Source organism: Anarhichas minor, unplaced genomic scaffold (assembly GCF_050575085.1).
Source record: "Anarhichas minor isolate MPS153535 unplaced genomic scaffold, ASM5057508v1 ptg000016l, whole genome shotgun sequence".
Taxonomy (NCBI): domain Eukaryota; kingdom Metazoa; phylum Chordata; class Actinopteri; order Perciformes; family Anarhichadidae; genus Anarhichas; species Anarhichas minor.
In genome coordinates, this window is record NW_027466462.1 from 2,882,005 (window position 1) to 2,891,424 (window position 9,420).

General features: G+C 41.3%; 1 protein-coding gene across 1 annotated transcript; it reads left to right on the plus strand.

The window, feature by feature from the left end:
- Window positions 1-5,915: 5,915 nt before the first annotated feature.
- On the plus strand, window positions 5,916-9,042 carry LOC142950618 (E3 ubiquitin-protein ligase TRIM39-like). The gene is made up of 9 exons (XM_076092181.1): window positions 5,916-6,169; window positions 6,268-6,646; window positions 6,793-6,888; window positions 6,965-7,198; window positions 7,288-7,435; window positions 7,535-7,561; window positions 7,659-7,723; window positions 8,067-8,186; window positions 8,641-9,042. The coding sequence occupies exons 1-9, from the start codon at window positions 5,916-5,918 to the stop codon at window positions 9,040-9,042; spliced, it is 1,725 nt and encodes a 574-aa protein (XP_075948296.1).
- Window positions 9,043-9,420: the final 378 nt, after the last annotated feature.

A 9,420-nucleotide genomic window follows, 5' to 3' on the forward strand; every position in this document is an offset into this window, starting at 1 on the left:
CTCACTGAATATTTGTCATACTTACTTCTCTGAGGGGAAGCCGGTCAGTCACGCTTCTGTGCTCGGTGACGGCAGAGCAGGTGACTCTCCCGCTGTATGAATGAGTATGAATACATCACAGGGCTAACTGTGAAGCAGGAAAAATGTAACGTCAACACGGTTACTCATCGGCCCGAACCCTCCCTCTCCTGAGCCCAGCAACGCTTTACTGTAACTGATCTTAACAGAGCAGCACTTGCAGCACACCCCACTATTAGTTGCTCTATCAATAAAGCTCACATGTCGCAGCATGCGACATTTGCGTGCATGTGTGTGCGCTTATGAGATCATAGTAGCAGCTCTCACACAGGGAAGGAGTGTGTTTGCCTCATGGGTGGGGTGTTTTAAGTCCAATGGTTAACATTTTCCACGACACACCTGAAACAGAAAACAGAAACCTCAGCCTGACTTGGCGGAATGCTGCAGCTCTTGCATTACAAACATGGCTTTGTTATGGTGCCTGCTTCCTTTAGTGCGCTTGAATAAAGGCCACGAAGAAGGACACATTAGATCACAAGGCCTTGAAGCGAAGAATTGAATGTAATCTTGCTAATAAAGCAGGAGTGTTTGTTAAACACACAGTTTGCCTGTCTGCTAATGCCTGGAACCATAAGCCAGCAGTGGCTCAGTTACAGATCAAAGATCATGTGACGGGTCTATAAAGTAGAAACAGGATGTGCCATAACTGACTTTATTGGCAGATGGCATATTTAACTAGAAAGGTGCACTCAGCAGAGTGCAGATCTCCTCCAGGTGTGTCTGCAACGATCACTGCTGTGTTGTGTGATTGAATGAATACAACCCACAACTGGCTAAACCCCGTCTAGACACCAGTAATGCGTCATGAACACACGTCACTCAAACTCAAAAACAAACGATGTATGCAGGCGATCGGCTCAAAGTCGTCATATAAGATGTTTTCATACAATCTTGCCAAAAACAAAATGAAACTCACTAAACTGTCTGCCAGCTTAGAAGCGGCTGAGTGGTGGCGATGTACTCAGCAGTTCTTGTCTGAAACTTTTTTTCCATGATCTCAATGGGTACTAAGTATGTAAAACAGATGCAAATCCGTATGTCCAAACTGTCTGTTGAACTGAGAAGCGTCTTCTTTTACAAACCATAAAATGAAATCTGAGATTATACTAACAAATGTTCTGTGACGGGACGCAGACGGTGACGCCAGACAACAAGTTCAAAGCTTGTGTAATATGAACTGTATGTGTTGTGTTGTGGGTCAGTTTAAGCGTTTGAGTTCAAGAAGAATATAATTACATTTTTATAATTCAGTGTCCCAAAATTACATATGAAATGTGGATTGATATCATGAAAGGCAAGCGCTTATGTATATAAAGATAATGTTATGAGTTACGCCGATAAGTGAGTTCTGGATTAAGTTCCCCAAATGCATCGAGGTGAAAGACTTAAGCCTGAAGACGTTCTTCCCTCCACATGACAGCTATGGATTTCTGATGTTTGGCTTTTTGCTTGACCACCGCTGAATGAATCAAATACATCTGTAAGTAGTTCCTGCAATGTCCTGACCGCTCCACTTGGTGGCAATAAAATACAAGGCAGGCAGACTCATGTGTTTCTCTGTTGAATGAGAACACTGCGTTACATTTATGACTCTATAGATGTTGTTGTGATACAACAACAACAAAAAGCAAAAGCTCAAAGAGTAAATTAATCTGATTCCTGGCTTCCTTCTATCATTCTAGGCGTTCAGGGTTACAAGTTTTTCTTTTCCTTGTTGAACAGGAACCAGGAAAACAGCATTTATGTCAAATCGATTTGATTAAAGATTGTCCCACGATACCCGAGAGGATCATTTACTTGGAATCGCCCAGCTGTTTTCCTTTCTCATCTGAGTGACTGGAGCCTTTGTCTTTTATATCGTCTTCTTTTCCTGCGTGAGCTGGAATGTTTCATGGGTTCACACCAGGGTGTGTCCGTGTCACAGAGGACTCTGGCCCTGAGGTGCGTTCGGACTGATGTGGCTACAGCTAATGTCAATTAGCAGTCAATTCTCTCTCATTTTTCAGTCACGACAAAAAAAAGTGGCTTTATGAGCAGTGTGACTCGTCAGAGTTTCACAACCTCCAGTCGGTGTCTCGTGCTGCATTTTAGACGGAAGACAGAAAACACCTGTTGGACGGCACAGGAGGAACACAAACACTTGCATGACTGTATGGTGACGTTGTGTTGTTTACAAAGAATGGAATAAAATATATAACATACAATTATTCTGTGTCTATTTTTATATGTAATGATTCTAGTAATGAATTGCTCAGATCGTCCTACGATACATTTCGTTGTAAATTCCGATGAGGAGAATATTTGATCTCTGACCATCACCAGTGTTGTGTCGAAGTCGGATTCCCTTGTTGAAAATAGTGTTCCCCTCCTGTTAAAATGACAGCATCTCCCCCGGTGGTTAGGGTTAAAAAGAAGGGTTGGTTCAGGTTCAGGTGGCTACATGTCAACCAGGAAACAGCACTCAACACAGTTGCCATCTTTGACTCAAATACAGATCCTAACAAAGGGTCAATGTATCCTAATTGAGAAGCAAATGTGTCTTTAGAAATATATTAGCGAAGCACCCTGTGTCTTAAATACGTAGCATGGAAGGAATGTGTTTTGGGGGGAAATAGTCAATGGTTGAGATCTACAGATTGAGTCGTGCCAGCCAATGAGTGAGCTTCTTTGTTCTCTAAAAAGCAATAGCTTGCCTACTGTTCAATAAGACAGTGGTTGCCATTTGTGTGTGTGTGTGTGTCTCCTATTATTGATCAATAAATATCTCATAATCTTCAGAACCATCAGTGTCCGAGTTTTGACAGAAATTCCATGACAGAAATATTACAAAACATAGAGATAGTAAGTGTATCGAGAGCCTTCTTGTCACTCAATAAAGAGAGTAGTTTCACAAAATCTTTAAAACACCTCAACAACAAAACCTGGAGCGAACCCAAACAGATGAGTCATGTCTTTAAAAACCTTTAAAACTGATTTGTCCTTCATACCTGTTAAAAAACACCTGCTTTGGGCAAAAAGAGGTTATACTAAATAATTGATAGGATGATTTTTTTACGACTTTTTTTGTAAAAAAGACTTGATATATATCTTTGACATGTCGGCCCGCCTTAAAGTCTAGCAGGCTAGTTGGATTGAGGCCAGAAAGACGCCTTATAAAAGTCATTGTGGTATTGATGTGTGACAACGCCTTTGTTTTGGAAAACACAAACATCATACATCACCGATGAAGGTTTTATGTGGAGCCATGCTATACAAAACTCTTTTATGTGTGTATGTTGGCTCCTTTCTGTTATGTCTACTATATATTACGTGTTGTTCATAAATATGCTTTTTAATAAGATCAACATTGTTGATTTCCAAAAAAGGGAGTGGTTGATACCGCAAGGTAGACTTTGGATTTTAAAAAAAGTTATATAAAGGAGAAACAAAAGGTTTGAGAATGTAAGACGAGCATGCCTTCAGTTAACGATCTCCTCTAAACATCTTACTCAGAATCTCATATAATACATTTATACCGTAATGGCAGTTCCACCAGAATGGGTTTGTGCTATTTTGGTGTTGTCGAAACCCCGCATCACAAGAATTATATAAGCTATTTTCACGAGCTTTCCTCATTTGGTGTAATATTTCCCAAATTAGATGTCGAAATTATTATTGTTGGAAAGTGTTAATGTTGAACACAAACGCAAACCAGACAAAAGATGAATGAGTTTATTTCAGAAATCTTAGTGAGTGGAGAGCCGGGATAAATATACTGTAAGAGTTCAATGAGTAAGATCGACATTGTTGCCTTATTTGTATTTTTTCCCATCTGATTGAATATCAAGAACTTCCCTTTAATTAAGTAATTTATTTGCAACAAAACAATCCAAACAATTCGTAAAGACAGTAGGGAGTGGACGGAACTAAAAAGAAGTTCTGCGTGTGTGGGGAGGAGAAATCCTCCAAAAAGGTCAGATGATCCGGTTGCACGGTGTGCTCGGGGCACAGCAGACCCAGGTGTGTCTCGTGCCACTGATTAAACTCAACAGCAGGGTGAACCAAGTTGCAGACACAACATTATACTCGAGTATATTTGTTACTTTCCACCACTGGCAAATATGTAACCTTGAGTTGCATGTCTGTAAATGACACCTATCACCTCCCATTTGACAGGTGTACTGTTGTAAAGTCTCTGTTAAAGCTGACGCATACACACACACGCCTGCAAAAACAAAATATTATTGAACAAATGCTTTGTATTCATGTTCAAGCAGTGAGTCGACTTTTACAATAGCCTCTAAGATGTCAGCACGGTATGTCTGCATCCGATTGTTATCAAGACAATGCACTTGCAAAACAAACACATCTTCTTTTCTTATCTGCGAACACTTGGTACGTCTCATGACAAAGCATATATCAGGTACGCTATTGTGTCATTTTAAAAGATCCCCGTCACACAGTCTCAACTTCTGACAGCTAGAAGGTCTGGAGAGCGTCTCACACTAGCTACAGGTTCACCACATACTTTCATTTTAGTGGACTTTATGGTTAGAAATGATGTACACAAGATAATAAATAGATAAATAACCTGCCTGTGGTTTTGTCCATCCAGTCCAGCTGCCGTTACAGATTGCAATTTATAATTACATACTTATGATACAATTGGCTGCAACTCGTAATCAATTTAAAATCATTATGCTAAATGTTCGCTCGAAGCAAGGTGAGATAATTCGATGTTTAAGAGGCGTTTAAGCTCCGACACTAAGCCAAGATTTACCATTGCTTTTAGTAAATGTTAGCATGCCATATGAACAATCACATCTACTTAGCCTCAGCGTGGTAGTCTGCTGTATTGAAGAAGACTTGAAACTAGAGATTAAGACCATAAACTCATGTTTACAATGTTTACTGAGGTAATAAATCAAGAGAGAAGTAGAGTCATTTCCTCACAGACTGGGTAAGGGTAATGTCCCCAAAAGTGACCGAAGTAAATATGTGTGTTGGTGTGTGTGTGGGCGTGAATTACTCGGGTTGTTGAGACATAGATGGGATTACACAGTCACATTGTGGGGACTCGCCTTCCTTCTGGGGACCAAATGCAAACTTAAATCATTACACTGTAGGGTAAAGAGGTGGTTTAAGGCTAGGTTAGCTATGACTGTTGCCTTTTTGCTAAATCCCCAAATCCTGCCTCTGTTTGGGACTTTTGTACATATACGTATTTGATCTATACCTTCAAACGCAACTTTAAAAACAATATTGTACTATATATAGTTTATTATTATCATTATATTTATTTATAATTCTATTTTTACACACAAACACACACAAATGTATTTGTCCTTAACTATGAATTATCGCGTTTTGACTGCTGTTCGATCACATGCGTGACTGTGAATAGTGGGATAGTGTGTTAAAGCATGTGAATGAAACGTTTCAGTACAATTTGGTTCACCTTCAGGCTTCAATTCCTGCCAAGGAACCAGACCGACCAGAATGTTTGTTTTGGGAGAAACAGGGGGAGGAGCTGAGGAGCTTCACCGTGATCAGACAAGAGTGGTGAATCCCTCTGCAAGCAAGGTGTGTGTGAGTATTAATGTCTGCGTCTGATGAAGGACGGTCTGAACACGCGACACGACAACCCAAAAAAGGTATGTCGATACTGATAATTGCAGGTTAAATGTACAGATGTTAAAAAAAAGATTAGTTAATGTTGATGCTTTAGTTTGCAAACTTTCTCCAAAACGCCTGGAAGAAAAGGCGAGAGGGACTATTTATGTGATTTTTCTCTGTAGATAACAATCTGCAATCTGATTGTGAAAGCTTTGTGATTTGGTTTTCTTTGACACCTATTAATGTCTTGTTTTCCAGTCACAAACATGGCCCTTGCCATGTCGTTTGAGGAGCAGTTCAAGTGCTGCATCTGTCTGGACATCCTGACCGACCCGAGCTCCATCCCGTGTGGTCACAACTTTTGCCTGGACTGCATCGAGAGCTTCTGGGATACGAAGAGCAAGGCTGACTGTCCGCTGTGCAAAGAGACATTTGAAAAGCGTCCACAACTCAGGATCAACCTAGGATATGCTGAAATCATTGAGATCTACAAAAGGTTTGTTATTGAATATTTCCTCTTTCACTTTTTTAAGCAAACAAACCAGAAATATCTGAATTTATTGAGATTTAACAGAATTTGATTAAAATCAAAAGGACTCAACGGGAGATTTTGGACGATGTGGTGGCGCCAGGAAGCAGGAAAAATTCCCTAAACCAACTTTTCGAGGCTGACGAAGTTCCCTGTGACATCTGCTGCGGAGACAAATCAACATCGGTCAAGTCGTGTCTGACGTGCCTGGCATCTTATTGTGAACTTCACCTCACACCTCACCTGAGGGATCCAGCGCTGCAGATGCACCAGCTGACGGATCCGGACAGTTTCATCACCGGTCACCGCTGCAGAAAACACAGGAAGCCGCTGACGATGTTCTGCAAGAGTGACCAGAAGCCTGTTTGTGTGAAATGCACAGAACACAGGGAACACAAACACCACAACATAGTACCCATTGAGAAGGAGACGAATAGGGTCAAGGTGAGAAAACTCTTCTTTTAGTCGTCATCTTCATGTAAACTTTGCCAAAATAGAATCAGTCCTTGTACTTGCTTTTCTCATGTATGAATATTAATATGTTTCTTTAACAATTAACACTAAAATTAAAATTGTTTGACCTTTTGCAGACTTCTTTGAGGGACACGAAGGCCAGCATTAAACAGATGATCCGTGCCAGACGGAGTAAAATGGAGCAGATAAGAAATTCAGTGGATCAAAGTAAAGTAAGTCAGTGCATGTTCAGAAAGGGATAACTGGTCATGTTTGTCTGTTTTTATCTGTAAATGTTTCTATCGATAGATAATCACAGAGAGGGAGCTCCAGGGCAGTGCTACGGTCTGCGCCTTGTTGATAACCATCATCCAGAGACAACAGGCCACGCTGGTCGAGGAGCTGGAGGAGAAGCATCAAGAAGCTGAGAGGAGAGCCGAGCAGCTGTTGGAGGAGCTGGTGCAGGAAATCCGTGAGCTGCAGAGGAGGGGCATCGAGCTGAAGCAGCTGGAGCACAGCCAGAGCCCTGTTCACCTCCTGCAGGTTAGATACCTGAAAGGACCTGAATATCAACATTCCTGTGCAGCGTCAACTGTAATCATGACAAACCTGTGCGTTGTTCCCCATTTTAGAGTTTCCCGTCTCTAAGTCGACTCCCATCCACCAGAGAGTGGTCTGAGGTCGCAGTCTACTCTGATAACTGCATGGGGACGGTGACGAGAGCCTTCTCCAAGCTCGTCGACGTCTGCCAGGATCTTTCAGACAAACTGTCTGCAGATGGTCAGTAGTCTTTTGGAAAAAAACATGATCTACCTCACAAACTGCGAAAGATTGTTGTGAAAATCAGTGCATGAAAATCATCTTTTTCTTCTTTTGCAGAAGCAGACAAGCTGAATCAATATGCAGGTATGTTCACAGTCACACGTCCATTGCTTATTGCAATAGTTTAACTTGGATTAGTTCCTCTTCTTACGACATGACTCGCTGTGTTTCTTTTCTGCAGTCGATGTCACTCTGGACCCTGAGACTGCTTCAGGCTGGCTCGTCCTGTCTCCAGACAGAAAGAAGGTAATGTCTGATTATATGATCATTCAATTAAAGACGTGAAGAGCACAGTTTTACTAGAAGTATTTCTTTAGAATAGTTGGGATTTCTCACACTGTGGGACTGTAAAGACTAGTAATAAGCTAAAAATGATTGAGGTTTTCCTCTAAAACATCCCATGCTGTGCTGCATTTCTCTGTAATAGAGTTGGAAGTGATGTGACATATTGACTCACATGACTCCAATGCAAAGAGGCTCAAAAGGATGATCTGGAAAATAATAGGTCGAGACTATTAATTGTTGTAATCAGGCTAATGTTTAATGTGATGAACGTGATGATAATAAGGATGATAATGTTGATCCACAGGTAATTGTCAGCAGCCAGAAGAATAATTTACTCCCAGACAATCCTCAACGGTTTAACCCCTGCATCTGCATTTTGGGGGGAAAAAGCTTTGCATCTGGAAGACGCTACTGGGTGGTTCAGGTAAGGAGCTCAGTGCACTGAAACAAATCACATTGAATGTGTCCCGCCTCCACAGAAGTACATCATCAGCTTAAGACTGCAATCAATTAATATAATACACCCTCTGATTCTAGCAAGTTCTACGTGTAGTATATTCAAACACAATCAGCCTAAAGTATTTCTATAGGCAATGTTGTAGGATGTATGCACAAGCAAACAGTCTCTCACACAAGTTTGGTACGTGTACAGATGGAGTGAAGATGTCTCTGTTCAGAGCATATTGCACACCACTCTACACTGCCCACTTGTGGTCAACCTACAAAAATACAAGCTTACAGAGACTTCAAGTAGATAATGACGCCATGAGAATATTATTAATGCCTTTGTAAGGCATTGCTAGGCCTATGTACTTTTATTGTTCTTTGATTTAAAGCAAGCATGAATGTCTGACTGTATTTTGCAAATTGTGTTTCAGGTTGGAAACAAAACAGAGTGGGATCTTGGCGTGTCCAGAGAGTCCATCAACAGGAAGGGGGCCATCGCGGTGCGTCCTGACAGCGGTTACTGGGCCATCTGTCGGCGGAAAGGCGGCAGTCTCAGCGCCTGCGCCGGCCCCTCTGTCACGCTCCGCCTCCAGGAAACCCCCCAGAAAGTGGGCGTGTTCCTGGACTACGAGGAAGGATCGGTGTCCTTCTATGACGCAGAGGCAAAGACACGCATTTACACTTACAGCGGGTGTGACTTCAATGAGCCCATCAACCCGTACTTCAACCCCTGTGTTCAAGATGATGGGAAGAACACCGCCCCGTTGATCATCTGTCCTCTTGAGGAAAGAGTCAGGGAAGGACAGGACATGACCATTGAATCAGCTTTATGATATGTCATAAGAAAGGATGAGGCTAACTGATGTCAAAATATTTTGTATATAAATATAGCCTGTATAAAATGTTGTTGCATGCGGTGGGAAACTATTCCATAGCTTAAATGGGCAACGTATAATTTGAGAATCAAATTGTGAAACTGTAAATAAAAGCTGTCTTCTGAAAAATGTAAACTGTGACATTGTGTCATTTTACAAATTACAATTCATACGTCTTTAATGTAATGTATTTAAACGTTACCATAACATGACAATCATCAACGAGACGAAGGTATGTGGCTGATTCAACTCTCAGCTTTTTGAGGGAATTGGTTAAAGGGATATTTTTGATGTCTTGAGGTGTTGTATGAGGTACTTATTCTATTTAGTCTACTT